The sequence below is a fragment of the Cajanus cajan genome, chromosome 2, assembly GCF_000230855.2.
Source record: "Cajanus cajan strain Asha chromosome 2, NIPB_CcT2T_4, whole genome shotgun sequence".
Classification (NCBI taxonomy): domain Eukaryota; kingdom Viridiplantae; phylum Streptophyta; class Magnoliopsida; order Fabales; family Fabaceae; genus Cajanus; species Cajanus cajan.
The window spans coordinates 71040605-71061366 of record NC_138518.1 but is presented as its reverse complement, the minus strand read 5'-3'; the positions used below and the strand labels follow the sequence as shown (position 1 = coordinate 71061366).

The window sequence follows — 20762 nt, the reverse complement described above, 5'->3', positions numbered from 1 at the left end:
ACTGGATATGGGAGCTTAAGTGGAGGAGACCCTTGTTTGAACGTGAAATTAACCGGTGGGAAAACTTGCACGAATTTTTATTGAACATAAAATTGGAAAAAAAAAATGATAGTTGGTTATGGCTTGATGGTTCATCAGGGGAATTCTTGGTTAAATCAACTTATAACATTCTTCATAACATAAAATTTGGCATCCAAGTGGATAGAAGTCTATCTCAGATGTGGAAAATGAAGATCCCCCTAAAACTGTTATTCTGTTTTGGAGGTTGTACTATAATGGGCTACAAACAATAAGCAACCTCCTTAGAAGAAATGTCAAAATGGATGCTACAAAATGTTGCTCGTTTTGCCTGTGCAAAGTGGAGACAACGTCTCACATTTTCTTCTCATGTAAATTGATATTCTGTGGAAGGATTGTTACTCATGGGCTAACATATTAATCGTTTTAGCAGGAAATATAAAGCAACATTTCAATCAGGTGCCATACAGATGTTCATCAGAAATAGAACTAGAGAGGTGGCAAGTGGTGTGGTGTGCGGTTGTATAGTGCATATGGCAGGGGAGAAATAATGGTGTTTTCAGAGGAACAACTTATGATAAGGAAGGGCTGAAATAGGATATACTTTTTACATCATGGTCGTGGCTTAGAGCAAAGAAAGAATATTTGGTCTATAGCTTCGATCAATGGTCTGCCAACCCAGGAACATGGTTATCTTCAAAGCAGTTTGATCATGTATGAGGGATTTTTGGAAATATATGGTCTGAGCCAATCGGTGCATCGCGAATATAATGTGTTTGCTGAATAGAAAAGCTTAGTGGGTGATGGGTATTTGGAGTGGTGACAGCAAATAATGATGATAATTCATATATGGTCTAAGCCATGTCTCGAGTTTCTCTGGTACAATGATTAGAGTATTTGGAAATTAAATTATAGGATGCAAGAGCCAACTTGGACAACACGGTCTTTGATATAAATCTGTGATTCATGATATCATAGAAAGTGGTTAGTGATCTGAAGCGGTGGACATCATAATTATGCAGAAAAAGTTGGAAAATACACCAAACGGTGGTGAGCTCTATACATAAGAAGAGCAAAGGTGGAAGAGGGATAAGATACTTTATGGATGTCCATGGATGTCCAATCTATGTTGTTTGATATATACAGGTGGTATGTCTTCTAAATTTTGATGCCCTAGGCTATTAGGTTGCAACAGGAAATCTGTTATATGTACGTATTATAAGAGGGTGTCAGTAGATGTAAAGGTTAATCAAAGTAATTATAGTATGGAGGAGGGATGGTTGCATGCTGAATGGTATGAGAATATCTTATTAGATTAGAAGATAATTAGTATGTATTTACCGACAAATTACACCTAACCTGGGGAGACTAAGCATGATACTTCGATTGTATTTCACTTGTATGTATATGCGTTAAGGTAGCCTTTTTACCTTTCTTAATATTTTTTTTGCTGATAAAAAAAAATATACTGTCTTGTGTTGATAGTTCATATGGGTATGGGATCATTAACACACACTTCTCATGTCAAATGACATAACTTCAACTTCAAGTGAATGTTATTTCCAATTTATATATAATATTTTGACTTTAATTGATGTGGGATATGTAAAAAAAATATCATTCAAATTAATAAAATTATAAGATTAGTTAGTTTTTCCTTTCCATTTCGATTGCCAAGGAGAATGACCAAGCTTGGTGACACCAAAATTGCCTGTAGAGTTGATAGAGCTAAAGGAAATAAATTAAATTTATCTTCCCCATTCTTAATTAGGTTGTCAACATTGCAGAAGTTAAAGTTAGAGGTGTTTATACAAGTTCTAAACAGGAAAGATCTAAGAGCAAAACAATTAAAGTTTAAATTTTAAGTTCATCAATAAAAAAATAATTTACTAATAATTTTTGTAAAGAAAAAAGACCACATATATTGACCAAAAATTCAATATATAACTATCTTTTTTAAAGTTAAAACGTCTCTTTCAAAATTTGTTTTACATCACATTCAATCAGGATCGGATTCTTAAAAAAATCAGTTTTCCAACTAATAGTTAATCAAAGTTGTTGATACATGTATATATATGACATGAGTGGCACTAATTTAATATTCAAAAATTATCAAATTGTATGGCCGTACACAAAAAATAATGCAGAGTAGTTAGATAAAATATAAATGGGAAGATGTTGATTTTTACGATGTTTGTGTAACTTTAAAAAAAAATAATTAATTCTCATATGTGATGAAAAATATTTTTTAATAATAAATTAATTTTTAAAAATTTAATTATAATATATATATATATATATATTAATGTTTATATATATAATATAATATATTAAAAAATTAATTTTTGATAAAATAAAATTTATAGTATGAATATTTATTTTTTCTTTTTATTTATTATATAGCTGATTAAAAAATTTAAAATAAAAAATATTAAAATATTTATGTTTTATTTAGAATTTTTATTATAAAATATATTTTAAAATAAATTATCATTTAAAAATTTATATTACATATTAAAAATATGTTTACATCATTAATAAAATAAATTAAATTTTTATAAAATTTAACATATTTATTTTTATGTTTTTATTAGTTCTAAATTATTATAAAGTAAGTTTTTTTAACTAAATATTTTAAAAAATATCTATAACAAATAAATAAGTCATATTTACTATATATATTTTTAAAGAAAGTTAGTACAAATCTACTAAATTATAATATAATCTAGTTTAATCTAGTTTATTTTCATATTTAATTATAATCATAGATATAAAAATTTGTAAAAAATAATTATGATATATATTTATATTTTTAAAAATTATATATAAAATTTTTAATATTATAAATATATAAATAAATATTATCCCTACTATTTAAAATTTACGAATCTGTCACTAAATTATTACCACCATTTCACTTTTCTTTATAATATAAAATACGGTTCAGTTTCTTGGATACCCAGTTACTTAGAAATACCCATGGAACACCATGTCTACATAACAAAAAATATTGAATAAATTAAATATTTTATTTTTAATTTATTAAAATAAGAAAAGATTTTTTAAAAGTGTGCGCTAGTGTTATTGGTATCCAAAAACATTTTCAATAAAATAAAGCTCAGTTGAATGATTTTCTTGTGACTATGTACCATTCCACGAAGGACCCTACAGTGAAACAGGGTCGACCCAAGCAGGACCCTATAGTGAAACAGGGTCAAGCTAAGCATAAAGCTGCTCAAGTCTTAATTTTAGGCCCAAAATATTTTTTATTTATAAAACTTAATAAATTATTTGTATCAATATTAATTTTGATTTATTGGTTTGTTTAAGTCTAACATTATAATGACTGAAGTTTAATCTTAGTATTGTAGATTTTTGTTAAAAGTTTCTTTTTTTATTAGTGACTGTTCATTTTTTTTATCATGCTCTCATTTTTAAAAAGATTCAACTTCAAAACTCGCTTAGACCTCAAAATATGTTAAATCATTATAAGAATACAGTGAAATAGCTACGGAAAATAAGCATCGACTAATAGCTGACACAAATATTGTCGAAAAGGTCGACGTTATTTTAAGATATAGTGTTGGCTTTGTCAACACTAACTTAATTTAAGTTTAGTGTCGAAAAAGCTGACACTATTCTTTAAATATAGCGTAGACTTTGTCGATGCTATATTTAAATAATAGCGTCGACTTTTCTGACACTAAACTCAATTTAAATTTAGCGTTAGAAAAGCCGACACTATTTTTAAAGAATAATGTTAATTTTTTTAATACTATACGTGCTTTGAAAGAGATAAAGATGATTTTTTGAATCTTATACACGCATAATGTATGATGGTGCAGTTGGTTATTAAGTTCTCTTAACACGTTAACTCGTTAAGGTTCCAGGATTGAGTCTCAGTAATGCTTAAATTACGAACGAATAAATGATAAATTAGAAAAAGAAGATGAAGAAAAAAATAAAATAAATTTTGTGTTGAAGTAGTTTCAGCTTAATCAATAATAAAAAATTAAAATAAAAAATTATTACTAACAGCTTAGTCGACAAAAAAAAAATTATGTCAACTTATTTAACGTCAACCAAAAGTCGACGAATGACCGACAATATTTTATGTCAGTTTTTATTATTTAGAGTCAGCTTTTTAGCTGACTATAAAATGAAACATTTTTATAGTGAATCAGCCCTGTATTAAAACAAAATTCAATATGCTTAATTAAACGTTGTGTTTAATGGATTACAAATTATAGCATATGACTTTTAAATAGGTTAACTTGAAATTTATGAACGAGTTAAAAAAATAATTAAGTTGCAAATGCAAACAGATCTTTAAAAAATGAATCTTTGACCTCAGTTGAGAAGAGGACTCAGGGCAAGAGTTCAGATTTGTAGTATGAATTGGTTATTTTATGAGTGATTAAAACACACTCGATCAGAACCAAAGCAAGTACGGTGTAAATCACAGCAGAAAGAAAGCACAGAAGTAGATCTTACCGGCTAAACCAAGTTCTAAAACCGCATAAAGTATACATATAATATTCAGAAAAAAAGCATAAGGATATATGATGAAAAGTTGGGTTACAGCGAGAGAAAGGTGAGTGGGAAATGAAAAACATGAGAATGGATATGATACGTGGACTTAAAAACCTTCTTTTCTTATACAGAAAATAGAATAGCAGAAGCTATACATATGGTTGCAGGATAAGTTATGGCTGTAGTAACACGTACGTACTTGCTTCCTTTCACGCACCTTCTTCAATAATTCCAACTTAATCGTGCATACATGAACCTGCAAGATATATATAGGAATTAAATGCAATAACGAAGCAAGCATACATATAATTAGGCAAGCAAGTCATGTTGATCATGAGAAGCTTATAAATAATAACCTGTTGTTATGGCATGTAACAAATATGATATGAAATCATTTCGACGTCCCAGACCCTGGACGTGGAGGTGGAGGTTTAGGTTTAGGGTTTTTTGTACCAGAAGCTTGGGCCTTAATGGTTTTGTCATCTTTGGAACTCATAGTGCGAGCTCGCCGGCTATCTGCTTCAGTTTGGTGTTGGTTTAGTGTTTATATGAACAAATTAGACTTTATATGTAATGTATTTATAGGGAAATTAACCTACCTGCCCTCCTTATTCAATTAATGCATGCCAATTATTATGTTTGAGTAGGGTTCATCTGGTGTGACTTTTTTATTTAGATTACTTATTTTTTATTTTTTATTTTTTTAATCATGATATAAATATAAAATATCATTTACATAAAGTAAAGACTATTTTCATTGAAGATTTTAAATACACACAAGTAGAGTATTATCCTTTGAATATAATTTATTTTATTTTTCTAATTATAACTAATCTTTATTAGCGACTCTAAGGGGGGTGTATTGGTTTAGGATTTCGTAGGATTTTAAAAGACTTTTTTTGAGTAAAAAAGTCCATTGGTATTCAATCAGGATTTTATGTCACTTAAAAACAATCCAGTGGTATTCAATATGGATTTTTAGGATTTTTTAAAGAGTCCATTAAAATTCACTGGTATTCATTTGAGATTTTTTACAACTTAAAAACAATCCATTGGTATTCAAAAATTTAAGGATTTTAAAGGATTGTTGTGTGAGAGGGATTTTGAAAGACTTTCTAGTGTTATCTATAAATACCAGATTCATAAAACAATCCCATCCAAACCCATCGGATTTTGAAGGATTGTTTGAAATGATTTTTCAAGTGTTTTAAGAATTTTCAAGTGAGTTTTTCATCTTTTTTTTCTATGCTCCTGTCTTCTCCATTTTTTCTCTACTAATAATACTACACTATTGTTCATTGCTCATATATAATACTATTCTCATACCATTCTCCTATTTTGTGAAACTCTAATATGTAAATGATAGTGTCATTGACTTGTTTTATTTTTCTGTTCGTTCTCTTTAATTGACTTACTTTATTTTATTCTATGTAGTTGAATTTGTTCCTTTATATAACACAAAAAAATACTTGAAATTTTAACTTTTAAGTGGTAATTTTTTTTATGACACACGTTAAGAAAAGAAAAAGGTGAAAGATGAAATTGATATCATAATCTCAACAATATATATATATATATATATATATATAAAAGATGAATTTGTTAGGATTTTTGTGAGTAGAATGAGATAAAAATGGATCTTAGTAGGGGGAAGAACCCTCTTAGCATAAAAATTGCGAATTCTCTCTTTCCCTTGAATTTGTTACTCTTATCCCTCCTCCTTTTATGACTCAACAATTATTTTATTTTTTTTACTATGAATTTTTCTTTTTTATTTTTATATTATGAAATTAAGATTTTTTATATTTTAAAAAAAGAAAATTAACATAAGACATTGCAATATCTAATTTTTTAGGGTTTAGGATTTATGTCTTCATTAACTTATTTTTTAAAAAAGAAAATATTGTTAAAATATTTGTTAGAATAATTTATATTTATAAATATCGTTAAAAATTATCATATATATATATATATATATATATATATATATATATATATATATATATTCTCTATATTTAAATACTTCTATTTATATAAAAAAAATTATATATCTAAATATTTTTTCAGTATCGAATATACTAATTTTTTTATATAAAAAATTATCTTATGTTTCTATATTTTCGTTTTTACATTTTTTTTTATAATAACTGAGGTATTTGATCCATTTGGATAGCAAAAATATATTCGATCTTGTATGATGGTGTGCTTCTAAAAATAATAATATAATTTTATTGATTTTGTCTATTATCCGTAATTATTTATATAACTATTTTTTAACATATATTGTTTTAGTAATTCAAATGGGAGATTCACAAGGAAATAATAAAGAAAAATGAAAAGAGAAAGAAAACTATGAAGCTTGGATTAAGGATGATTCCGATGAATTGTTACAATTGATAGTGGATGCTATAAAAAGAGGATAGAATATTATAGAGAATTATTATTATTATTTATCTAGACATTATTTTTTTTATTTATTATTTTTATTTTTGACTCTTTTTAAATTTGAATGTATAATTTTTTTTAAATCTTATCAAATGTCAAAACTCCACAAAATCCCACAGAATCCATTAAAATCCTAATTTAAAAGTCTTGCAGAATCCATTAAAATCCTGATTTTAAGTCTTGTAGAATCTTGCAAAATCTTAAAAGTCATGAAAATCCTGCAAAGTCTTTTAAAATCCGCAGGATTTTTTTTAACTAAAAAAGTCCTTTAAAATCCTAATCCAATACACCCCCCTAAATAGATATAATATACGTATTTTCTTTGTGGTATAATTTATGAACAAAATTTAGATATAATTCTTTAAATATAATTAATATTATATTTACATTTAATATACAAGCTAATAATATATATTCATAAAATATAAATATATATTATTAAAATAAAACTTTAATGATGACTAAAAAACATCATCAATCATGCGTAACAAACTCCATCCTAAGTTTTATCAATAATTTACTTCTTCATGCCAAGTTTAGATTACTCTATTGTTTTATCCAACTGGTACATGGATGTGCTTCGGAATCAAACCGCAAGTGGAGGGAATAAAAAAAGCAGGCGTTTGGTAGAATTGGTGCAAAAGGACTTGACAAAATACCATTTTTAGCCATTGATGACTGTGCCCTTGTCTTATGTCCCTCTCCTTATTTATATTTTCTTTTCTCTTCATTTTCACTATTCACTTAGAAGACCATGTCATATCAATATATAGAATTAACATAAAATGGGATTTGAAGAGTTAAATTAAATAAGGAAAATATTTAAAAGTAAAAAAACATACATTCAATTTAAATTTTAAAGAAGGAGAATTTAAAATGATCACGATGCATAATTCTTTAACGGAGCGTAAGTTAAGAGATTTAATAACTCGCATCAAAATGAACTTCAATTTTACTCCGGGTGGTAAAAGGGGTCAGCCCAACCCGTTTTGGCCCGACCCGTTAATGGCCTGCTAAAAATAGGCTTAGCTGGCTCGCTCAGTCTAAGAATGGGCTAGCAGGTCGGCGGGTCAGCCCGCATACCATAAAAAAAAATTATGTTCAAATAAAAAAATACTACAAATAAATAAATATAATTATATAAAATTAAAAATACATACATATTATACATAATATATGTTCAACAAAAGTAAATTACAAACTTATAACAAAATCAAATAGAAATTAGTCCACTTACACCAAAATCAAAACTAAATTATAAACTTACAAATTACTAATAAACTAAATTTTTTATAGTCCACGAAACAAGTCCAAACACAATTAATCAACTTTAACTTTCTATTTCAAAAACATTAGAAGCTCCCTTGGAAGAACTTGTTTCTACTTTTTTGTATTGATCATCTTCATCCTCATCTTCTACATCAAAATAAATTAGACATAAAAAAAAATTAAATATAAAAAATTAAAGTATACGGGTTGGCGGGTTGTGACGGGCCAGCCGGCAGGCCAGCGAGTTAACGGTTTTGGCAGGGCGGATTTGGCAAGTTGGCAGGTTGAAATATTGGGCCTAACCCACGGGTCACAACCCATTTTTCCATCTCTAGCTAAATTTTACCTATTGGTCAAGGTCACGACTTTTTACTCCTATGCCTATATTATGTTTAAAGAAAAAATAAAATTCAAAATAATTGTTATGTTAAGTTTTCAATATAGTATTAATTATCTATTTTTTGTTTATACATTTTTTAATATATTATAAAAATTAGTTATCATGTTATATTACATATATTTATCATAAGATTAATTTTGTAAAATTATTATTTATTTATTAACTTTTTTAACACTTATTATCAAATTGAGGGCGTATGTTTTATTAAGTAACCATTGTGCATGTTATTTATGACCAAACAAATTTGAAGATAATGTCATAAATTAAAATAAATAAGTGAGCTATTTTTTTATCAACCTTTTAAATGATCCATACACTGTACATGTGTACCAAAAACCCTAACCTTGTCAAAATTAAAACTAATAAAATATTTCATGGTTCTATAATTATATTTGGAAAACGAGTTGCGAATTTAATAAGAGAGACTCCTCTATCACTCTATGTATATGATAGATTTAAAGAAAATATCATGTCTGCTTTCAATTCATACCCAGTTAAATATTTCTACTAAAAAAGTTGACCAGAAGCTTGAGGTAGCGCCGTCCCGTTGCTTTATACTATTATAATTAAATAATTGTTATAGTACCCTTGAAAGGCTTTGATACATTAAATTATGTAAATAAATAAATTTTAAAATAAGTTTAAAATAACATAAATTTTAGATTAAAAATTTGTATAAAATGAATCAATCAAAAAAGATTAATTAAAAAAAATAATTAAAAAGTCAATTTTCATAATAAATTTTGTTTATATATAATAAAATTAAAAATTTAAAAAAAATCATAATAATATTATAAAAACATTAAAATAAAAAAAATATAATTGAAAAAATAATTTATGCTATAAATTTAAAAAATTATCACCAAAGAAAAACTAAAATATATTAACAAAATATTAATAGTGAAAAAACAGTTCGTGTTTTCTTTTTATTTATTTAAAAGATTTAAATTTTCTAAAGTGAGAAGATGATTTTAAAAGATAAAGCATAATAATTGTTGATCAGAAAACTAATGATCAACAATTATAACAAAAATTTATAAAATAAAATATAAAATTAATTATACTAATAATTTTTTATTTTTTAATTAATAATTGTCATTGCAATTTATTTTTTGAAATACAATTCTCTAATTTAATAGGAGTCAAATCCTTATTTGAAAACATGCAGTCTTATACAAAGTAAAGCGGGAGAAAATACGTGTATGTCATTAAAGAGTGACAGCAATCGGTTTAAAAGATAATATGAGTTTAATGAGAAAAATATTTTAAAATTTTAAAATAAAAGAGAGTTACTAAAACCTGTAGCGTGTTTTTTTTTTTGGTAGAGTATGAAAACTAAAGTTAAAACAAAATAAATCAAGACACTAAATCTCTCCCTAATGGTATCAGGATAAAGTTTGGAGGACTCCTCCAAAATACATTGGAATCCAAGTTCCTCACACCTCAATTAGCAAGAGTATGGGCTACTAAATTTATCTCTCGAGGAATATGATTTACGTAGACTACCCAATCCCAATCTAGCATTCGCTTAATACGACGAATAATATCATAATGCTTATGCAAGAAATCCCTATCCGTTAACTTATTTTGGAATATCTTAACAACTCCAAGGCAATCACATTCACAACTCACCTTCCGAAACCCACCTTCCCAACAAAGCGATAAGCCACCCTCTAAGGCCAAAAGTTCTACACGTAACGCATCACCATGCAAAATTCCACGCAAGAAACCCCCCCGCCACATACCTGTCCAATCTCGAATTGCTCCACCCATCCCCATAGCGGAGGTCCCACTTAACCAACTCCTGTTAGTGTTTAGCTTAACCCACGGGTGCTCCGGGGGCCTCCATAGGGTCTGCTCCACCCATAAGCGCCTCTTAACGTTGTACAAACTATTCTCCACCATAGACAGTACCACCTTCCGACGGACCTCTGAAATCATCCAACGCTCGTTATTAAAAATTATGTTATTCCTAAACCTCCAAACCCACCACAATGTGATGGATAGCTTAATAGCATCCTTATTCAAAATAATACCCTTCAGCCATTGAAAACAATCCATTACAGAAGGAGACCACCCTACACTGAACCCGCCAGACATCAGCACCTCTCGCGAATGCGGGCAATCACGAAGAGCATGAAGATGGTTTCTTGTGGACAAGAGCAACGCGAGCATCCACCAGACTCTGCCAATCTCCTTTCAACCCGTAGCTGATTCGTTGGAAGAGCTGAGTGTAGGCATTGCCACAGAAAGAACTAAACCTTCTATGGAATCATTAACTTCCAGAGCTTCTTCCAAACTTCATCCACCTCAGTTGACAAAATCGGGAGTAGGAAACGATACCCAGATGCAACTGAATAGCAACCCGATATATCACCCATCCATTTGAAGTGATCCACCCCCAAGGAGGAAGTGACTACACTCAACTGTTGGGCCGAGTGAACCAGCTCTACCGGGAGAGCAGTATATAAGGCATTGAAATTCCACTCTCCATTGACCCAGCACTCTGCTACCGTTTTGTTGGTGTCCACAATGTGAACAAATGGAACTTTCCTGCACCAAAGCCCAGTACCCGACCAGTCCGTGTACCAAAGGGATGATGCACCAAAATCTAACTGAGGCTTGAATCCCTCACGGAGTGAAGGAAGGGCCTTAATAATACTTGACCAGGTTGGAGAAGCACCACGCCTTTTTTGAGCACACAGGATAGAGTCCCCACGTAGATATAGACTGCTGAGAAGTTGAACCCAAGGCTTCTGCGGAGCGGATAGTAGGTCCCAAACTAACTTTCCAATAAGTGATACATTCACTCTTCGCGCCTCCCTAACCCTAAGGCCACCCAGTTCTTTGGGTTGAGTAACAACATCCCAATTCACAGGAGACCAAAACCGTGTGTTGTCCGACTTAGTCCATAACATACGACGACAAGCCTGATTAATTCTATTACACATTGCTTGAAGAAGCCACAAGGATTGCATGCTATATACGGGAATAGAGGATATGGCAGACTTCACAAGACATAACTTGCTTGCCTTATTAAGAAGCTTGGGTTTCCAAGCCGCAAGTCGACCATGGATCTTTTCTATCACATCATAAAAGTTTGCGCATCTCGGTTGGCCATGGGTCATGGGAACACCCAAATAATTCACTATCCGAGCCGTGTGGGCAATCCCTAGCAACCCTCCAACGTATCAATCCTCCTCTGTGAGACCCTTCTAGAGCTCACAAACTTAGTCAAATCGACTCTCAACCCTGAGGAATGGGAAAACTCCTCCAAGGTTGACGCCACCAAACGAGCTATTGGTCTTCTGAAGCTTGACCGAATAGAAATATATCATCAATGAAGAAAAGGTGTGACAGCGGTAAACCCCCAGGAGATAAGTGAATCGGTTTCCAATGACCCTCCTAGAGCAACTCAGATATCCTAAGGGCTAGTCGCTCCATGCAGAACACGAATAGGTACGGGGATAACGGGTCTCCTTGCCGTAGGCCACAATACAGGACAAAGGACGGTAATATGCTTCCATTCCAAAGTAGTGAAATCGAAGAATTCTTCAACCCCCACATGATAAGCTGAATTATGACTATCGAAAAACCAAACTGCACCAGCATAGATTCCAAAAACTCCCACCTGACCCTATCATAGGCCTTTTCAAGGTCAATTTTTAAGGTCAAGGAGCCCACACCTGAGCCTTCTTTCCGTACAAAATGGAAGGCTTCCTGAGCAATAATACTATGATTATGAGTCCCCCTTCCAGGAATAAAGCTACCCTGGAAAGGACCGATGATGTCCTGCAAGAACGGTCGAAGACGAGCCACAATCACTTTAGAAATAACCTTCCAGGCTACGTTACATAAGCTTATAGGACGAAATTCTTTGAGGCTAACCGGATGCTCCACCTTCGAAATTAACACCATTTGTGTCTCCAAGAGGGATATGTCGGAGAATCCCAATCGAAAGGCATCCTTCACTGTACGCCATAATTCATCACCCACAATAGGCCAATATTGCTTGAAAAAAAATGGTTGAAAACCATACGGCCCTGGTGCCTTAAACGACTTCATGCTCATCACCGCCTGACGAACCTCCTCCTTCGTGACTGGGGTAGTTAAAGCAGACTGGGCCTCAACTCCCAAGTCAGGTGGAACCCAAGTATACATGTCTAGAGACCCTTGTCCACTGTCAACCGAGAAAAGCTCCTTATAGAACCTGACTGCCTCAGTTTTCATGACCATAGAATCAGTATGCCAAGACCCATCTAGTAAAAACATCCCCTGGATTTTGTTCCTCCTTCGTCTCGCAAGTGTTTGAGCATGGAAAAAAGGACGTATTACGGTCCCCAAACCGCACCCACTTCTCTCTAGATTTCTGAAACCATAAATATTCCTCCTGAAGACAAGTTTCATCCAACTCCACTTGTATGGTTTTCTCTAATCTCGACAAGCTCTCTGATTCACCTCTCTCGAGTTGCAGTAGTACACCTTTGAGGCGACGTTGGAGAGCCTTCTTCCTAGTAAGGTTATTCCCAAACACTTCTTTATTAAACTTTATGGCATCTGTTCTAATAGCTTGTAATCCATTAGCAAGGGTCGGCGTGCTTCGACACCAAGCCTCCTTAACAATTCGCTCAAAACCTTTATGAGTGGCCCATGCAGCTTGGAACCGAAAGGGTCGTTCCTGATTCTTTTCCCTTGAGCCGTCAAGACGTAATAGAAGTGGACAATGATCAGAATAGACCCTACACAGATTTTCGACATATGCTTCCGGAATCATAGCTTGCCATGCTACATTACACACCGCACGATCTAAACGCTTTGCAAGCATTACCCCAGGTTGATTCCTATACCACGTAAACCGAAGGCCCTTAGCCCCCATGTCGAGAAAGTTACAATCATTCAATACCTCCAGAAATTGTGAAGCCCTTGCCAGTGAAAAGCGACCACCTCTACTTTCCGTTGACAACAAAATTTCATTAAAGTCACCAAGCACTAGCCATGGCAGCGTAATCTGTCCTCCCAACTCCCGAAGATGAGCCCATACCCATTGTCTTAGTTCCACCCGAGGTTTAGCATAAAATGCAGTACAAACCCAGTTCTTGCTCCCTTCAACCACCGTAAATGAAATGGCATGAGGGTGAGAGGCAAACTCTGAGGTCGTAGCAGAGCAAGACGTCGCTATCAAGACCCAAATACCCCCGGAATGCCCCGTAGCCTCGATGTTATAACATAACTTATAGTCCATCTTTCTCCAAAAGGATTCCACCGAAGAAAACTAGCAATGAGTCTCCAAAACAATAAAAATAGATGGGTGATAGAGCCTTACTAACTTCGAAACCCTCATTTTACCTTTGGCATTGACAGCCACTCTAATATTCCAACTCAAAATATTAAAGTTTGTAGTCATTAAATATGGGCAAGACAAACACATATACTCAAGCCATCATAGCCTCATCTTCCAATGGCTGGTCATACTGCATTACGTCCTCCGTCCCCGGTACCTCTTGACCACCATTATCTGAGTCGTGAATTACATGTGTCTCGCGAACAACTGGGAGCACACCTGATGCCACACTCCTATTCAAGACCCCCATCATTCCCTCTTGCATAACTCGTGGGTCTCCAAGAGAAGGAATGGATTGGGAGCTTCGGATCTTATTATGATTCAAGTCTGATAACATGTTATCGCTAGCTAGAGTGGACTGTGGGTGGGCACCAAGATCCTCCCCCTACCACGTTTCTTGTTATCCTTAGTGAGCCCTATGTTTTTTGATTCTTATTAGTCTCATGACCCACATCAATAGGGCTTGATCGTACTGCATGGCCCTGTTCATGTGAATTCACTACTACTACACGTGGGTTCCTAAAGACCTCACGTGATGCAGACTCAGGGTGTAACCCCCGCGTAGGGTAACTCGGATTTGCATGAATCTTCTCCTTAAATTCCGCAGCCCCATTATGAAAGGAAGAGCGACCCTTGCTCAACGGTCTCCCGAGATTCTATTTCTGATTTTTCCGCTTCACGATCAGCCATTCCCCATGCAGATCTGGCGTGATTTCCTCCCTAGCATGCAGAGCTGATTGCTCCCCTGTTTGAGCAACAGAATCTGCACCATGCTTGGTTTCCCCTGACAGCGTCTCCATAGCCTCCTTCTCTCCTACACCCTTCTCCGTTGACTCGTGCCTAGCTGAAGTTGGACAATTCCTCATAACATGCCCATAACAGCCACACGACGAGCACAACAGATGCAAGCCCTCGTACTCAACGTTGTACCAAATGTCATTGAGGAAAAATCTTCCTACAAGTGGTTCATTCAGATTTATCTCTACACAGACTCGTGCAAACCTGCCCCATGTCATGTTCAGAGTATTAAGGTCCACCTTGATTGGTTTCCCTATGGCTGATGCAATTGTTAGTAGAACACTCTCATCATAGAACATAACTCCAAGTCCTGGAAACCTGATCCAAACGAGGGTACTGTCGACCTTCGTTGCTGAAGCTACGAACTCTGGGGACCAGGGCCTAACAATCAGGTAGTGGTCAAAGAGCATCCAAGGGACCCCTTGCATGACCCACTCTCTATCCGCCTCCAAATCAAACTTCACCATGAAGTATCCATTCGACACGTCCAGCAACTCAAACCCTCCTTGAACCTTCCACAAGGCAGGCAGCCTGTCCCGCGAGGTTAAGAACCCCACATCTCTTCCTAACAACTTGATCACTAGACACTGCTCCCATGGTTCACACAACTGCTTAAAGGTGGGTGCAGTGATGCTGAACCTGGGTAACAACCGATCTCCACCCTCAAACTCCAACGTCATATATAGCCCCCTCCTTGATAAGATCTCGAACAACCGGCCGCTTAGACGGGGCACCCATCACCTTCTCCTTGAAGGTCGTTGCCTGGCTCACCGGGAGGCCCCCAACTCCACCATCAGGCGATTCAAATGGTGGTTGGCTCCCCATAGGCATTCCCCAAATCCTCTCCATCACCTGTAGCGTGTTTATAATATGTATAAATGTATTTATTATTATTATTATTATTGAAAATGAGACACTCTTAGCCTTTTTATTTTAAAATAATAAAAAAATAGGTGATTAAATAAATAAATAATATAGGACTATGTCACTTCTTCTTTTTTATTATTATAAAATAAAGCCAAATCGAGTCATTTCCCTACCTTATTTTAAGATAGGAAAATACGACCAGTGCTGCGAGAAGGACCCATACGAGACCATATATAATATATTTAATTAAACATTTGGAGTGGACCCTAAACTTATTATTATATTAAAGTTTAACTTAATTGATTGAGTATAGGATAAGTGATTCTTGTAAACCCTCTTATGCAGTTTCATTCTTTTTTATTAAAAAAATAATTTGATTATACCTTGCCTGTAATATGAGAGAACTTATCCAACATAAATTGGGTCTGTACAACAGAGTTACAGAATAAAAAATGAAATTACATTTATGAACCTTTAACAACCATGTTTTTAATTTCCTTAAGGAATTCAAATAATAAACACGTACAGCTTTTACTTTGCCCTTCAACATTTTGTCACCTAGTGAACCATATATTTGAGTAGGAACTGATAAAAGAATAAATAAAAAAAACAATAAAACGAAGAAGCAACTCCATACTTGAAATTTATGAACGAATTAAAAATATTAAGTTGAAAATGCAAGAAAATTAAAACACAACTTTAAGAAATGAATATTAATTTTACCTCAGTTGAGTTGAGGAAGACTCATCAAGACTGCAGATTTGTTATATGAATGGGTTATTTATGGGTAACTCAAACATACTCAGAACCAAAGCACCGTCTAAATCAAGTAGAAAAAGAAATAACAAAAGACTGTAGATCTTAAACCAAGTTCTGAAACCGCATACACACATATAATATTGAAAGAAAAAAAAAGCATAAGAATATATGATGATTATATATTAAGTTGGGTTACAGCGAGAGAAACATGAGTGGGGAATGAAAAACATGATAAGTGGCCTTAAAAACCTTGTTTTCTTAGACAGAAAATAGAATAGAAGAAGCCAAGGTTTCAGCACAAGTTGTGCTTAACCCTAGATAGTAAACCAGACAAATTAAGTCCAAAAACTAAACCAGACTCTCAGATCCCTATAGTAACACGTACTACGTACGTACTTGCTTTCTTTCACCTTCTTCGACTGATTGGAGTTTCTAATTCCAACTTAATCACACATGAATCTGCAAAATGAGAATTAGATGCAGTAAGCAAGTGTATATATTTATATAATTATGCAAGAATTGATTAGGCTTAAATGAAGGGGGTGCTGTGAAGATTATAAATAACCCGTCACCATGGTATCATATGAGATCATTTCTTCTTATTGCCAGACCCAGAACTGGAACCGGATCCTTTCCCAGACCCGGACCCTTTCCCAGACCCGGACCCAGACCCAGACCCTTTCCCAGAGCCTTTCCCAGAGCCTTTGGAGTTACCACTGAGATCAGGTTTGTTTGAAGCAGTAGCTTTGGATTTATGATCATTTGTGGGTGGTGGTTTGGAACTCATTGTGCCACCGAGCTACCTTCAGATTACCGTATCAACAAATCAAATCACACTTTATTATATGTTTTTTCTATTTATAATTTGGTAACAAACATGCCCTCATTATTAAGCATTGGAACTATTAAAAAAACCCAAGAACAACTTTAATGGGAGTTGTTTGTCCCATGAAGTAACTTAAGCCATGTTTCTTGTTATCGAAGGATTCTGACGTGGCAACATGAGTTGCTTGAAGAAGAGAGAGAGTTGCTTCCTCAAACAACTGTTCCTTACCAAATTTCAAGCAGATCTTATTAAACATATTTGCGAACATTTTAGAAATAATAATGATGAAAATTAATTTCGTATAATGTTTATGTATTTATTATTGCTTTATTTTATTTTTAATATCTACTTATTGTGTATTTTTTCTCGTAATTTATTTTTTTCATTGTAGTGCAATTATCTTTTTTAATAAAAATTTAAATTTAGTTCATAAATGATTAGAAAAAAATTCTAAAAGTTGAATTTTTTAAAGTTTCTTACCATTAGAGTAAATTTGTGTTTGAGTTACTTAATGCTGATGTGGAACACTAGAACCACTTTTTTCATTTTTCAATGCATGAAGCAACTAAAATGAATTGCTTCCATTAAAAATGTCCTAAATAACACGTCCTTGATTAAAAATAATTAAATAATATATAAGTAAAAAATAACTTTTATCTTACAAGTTAATTTTATAAAATTGAATTAGACTCAAATATATTATTATAAAATAATATCATATTTATTTTAAATTCTTAAAAAGGATAACTTATCCTAAATATAAATCAATTTTATAAAATTAAATTAGACTCAAATCCGATATACAAAACATCCTAGTGGAGAGATTAAAAAAGGGGCGTTTGGTAGAATAGAATACGCACAAAAGCCAAAAGCTAGCATTGCTGCCTGTGCCATAATGTCATTGTCTTATATCCCTCTCGCTATTTCCATTTTCTTTTCTTCTTATTGCGTCTGCCATGTCAATATACAACCATCGTAAAATAGAATTTGAAGATGTTATTTTTATATATATATTGTTTTGTCTTATAATTTTTTATTTTTTTTGTAATAACTACTGAAAATCGTTTACATCTTCTCATCACTAATTACCCACACATATTTATTTAGTTTTAATTATTTTTATCATTTATTTATTTATTTTAAGGATACCCATAGGCACGAAATATTTTCTTGCATTAGTATTAAACAAGGAAAATATTTAAGATTGTAAGAAAATATACATAATCAATTTTGAATTCTAAAGAAGAGGAATTTAAAATTATCGGCATGCACAATTTTTTAACGGAATGCAAATAATTAAGAGGTATAATATTAATAACCCGTAATAAAATGGACTCCAATTTTATCTAGAGGTCAAGGTCACAACTTTTTATATTTTATTATGTAATCGTTATGTATTTATATACGATCAAACGAATTTGAAGTTAGTGTCATGAATTTTTTTTAAAAAAATGAGCTATTTTTTATCAATTAAATGATTGATGCACTGTATACCAAAAAAACTCAACCTGGTCAACATTAATAAAATAGTATGGTCTTGGTTGTATAATTATATTTGGAAAACAAGTTGGCAATTTAATAAGAGAACGCCCTCTTTGCATTTGATAAATTTAAAGAAAAGATCATATATTGGAATTCTTATTCATACCCGATTAAAATAGGATAAAACTTAATTGATTCCAGTACTTATATGTCCTTTAATTTACTACGAATTTTTAATTAAAATTAGAATTTTTCATTTTGATAATATATATTTATATTTAATGCATTGAACCAATTAAATTTATATTAAATATAAATACATTTTTTAATAGTAAAACTAGAGTTTTTCTTTTTATGTATTTATATTTAATAATTATATATATTTATATTTAATGCATTGAATCAATTAGATCTACATTAAATATAAATATGTTTTTTATAATAAAATTAGAATTTCACTTTCATACTATATGTATTTATATTTAATATTTTAATTAGATATACATTAAACGTAGTATGATTTTTTTTATAGCAAAGTGCTATAATAATTATATTAAGCCAGCTAATAAAAAGCCACAAGCAATACCAACGTTAGTAGGAAAAAAGTTCTTTTACAAAATAACAGAAAATGACTAACCCAAAGAAAATATAGAATACAACTCTCATCAACTAAAACAATACTTAACTTTCGAAACAAAAGAGAAAGACCGAGGGTTTAAGAGTACTGAAAAGTCTGTTAAAAATGATAATCATTCAAATGCGAGTCGGTCACAACAACTATCAATACCATGGGCTTAAGAACAAAAATCATATTCATTTGGAGAAAGAAAAGGAAATGCGCGACATCATTGAACTTTACGAAGAAAGTTGATTTTATAATTTTCTATACAATTAATTTTATTATTGTTATTATTATTATTATATATTAATTAGCTAAGTTAATTTTTTATTTTATAGAAATTTGAAGAATTTGATAGTACAACAACTATCAATACCAAAAATTTTGAGTGTAATATTTATTTAGAGGAGTCAAGTATTCCATCATCATACAGTTGATAGGTCAAGTCGAGTCATATTATTAAAAGTGACCAATATAAAATCGTATGAGGACAAGGTCGATCGAGTCACACATGTATGGAGTGACTAACTGACTAAGACACAAGGTTAAAGGCTAAAATCTCTAACTAAGTACTAGAAGGAGCACGACATTTGGAGGGTGGTTGACAAGCTAATTCAATATAGGCTTAGTTATGCATGTTAAGGTTGTGGTAGGCTCACACCTAAGTCATTTTATCCTTCACAAAAATTCTCGATTTTCATAGTTTAAGTAGCAAAATCCAAGAAATCAAGTTATATTTTAGATTGATATCTAAATTTATTGTTGATCTAACAAGACCAAAAATTAAGATTGTGTTGTTAATTAGTTGGTTCAATAAAGTCAAGTCATTTAGACTACTCACCTATGTTATAAGAGAATTGTTAGTTGAAATGTGTAATGACACATCATGTTTTTGTATTGATATATTGTTAAGTTGACTTGTGTTGGAAATGGATATTTTTGTCATATTATGATATCTGTGTTGTTATGTTGTGAAGATGTTAGTTGCTGACTTGATGTTGAAATTGTGTTGGTAAACTATAGTAAGTTAAGAAGCTACCTTGTTGTAAATTGTCCACATATGCTAATCTTGTCGATAGTTATTATTAAGTTGAGTTTAAGATGTTAAATTGCATTGCTAAAGTTGTTGTATACTTAATTCATTACTTTTATACTATGTTGTTTTTTTTCAAATTCAAGTTTATCCGTGTATTTTTCTTGTATAGTTAGACTATGATTATCAATCTTGCTATGAGAGCAAAGTTGAAATAGGTCAGGGGATATGAGCACTTTTTAAGAGTCATGATAGAGATTGGCAGTGTTGTTTGGGCTACTAAAGTAGCTTGTAAAGTAGTGTCTTGATCAACAATTAGGATCTATGTTTTTCATTTTGGATTATTGTATGTGTGTGTATTGTATACAAGAT

At 32.2% G+C, this 20762-nt stretch overlaps 2 protein-coding genes and 2 long non-coding RNA genes across 4 annotated transcripts; all 4 read right to left on the bottom strand.

Annotated features, from left to right (window-relative positions):
• Positions 1-4508: 4508 nt before the first annotated feature.
• Positions 4509-5105, bottom strand: LOC114915010 (uncharacterized). Its single transcript, XR_003802851.2, has 2 exons — positions 4908-5105; positions 4509-4807 (listed from the first exon to the last, which is right to left on the bottom strand). It is a non-coding gene; the product is annotated as an uncharacterized LOC114915010 (long non-coding RNA).
• Positions 5106-12905: 7800 nt separating this feature from the next.
• Positions 12906-13907, bottom strand: LOC109818932 (uncharacterized). Its single transcript, XM_020384482.2, has one exon. It carries the CDS (start codon positions 13905-13907, stop codon positions 12906-12908), a length of 1002 nt encoding a protein of 333 aa, XP_020240071.2.
• Positions 13908-14662: 755 nt separating this feature from the next.
• Positions 14663-15484, bottom strand: LOC109818934 (uncharacterized). The gene has a single exon (XM_020384486.1). It carries the CDS (start codon positions 15482-15484, stop codon positions 14663-14665), a length of 822 nt encoding a protein of 273 aa, XP_020240075.1.
• Positions 15485-16570: 1086 nt separating this feature from the next.
• On the bottom strand, positions 16571-17317 carry LOC114915012 (uncharacterized). Its single transcript, XR_003802853.2, has 2 exons — positions 17003-17317; positions 16571-16889 (listed from the first exon to the last, which is right to left on the bottom strand). It is a non-coding gene; the product is annotated as an uncharacterized LOC114915012 (long non-coding RNA).
• Positions 17318-20762: the final 3445 nt, after the last annotated feature.

Bases quoted from the DNA above. Each gene is read 5' to 3' on its own strand.
- LOC109818932 (XM_020384482.2), bottom strand. From the start codon at position 13,907: ATGGACTATAAGTTATGTTATAACATCGAGGCTACGGGGCATTCCGGG.
- LOC109818934 (XM_020384486.1), bottom strand. From the start codon at position 15,484: ATGACGTTGGAGTTTGAGGGTGGAGATCGGTTGTTACCCAGGTTCAGC.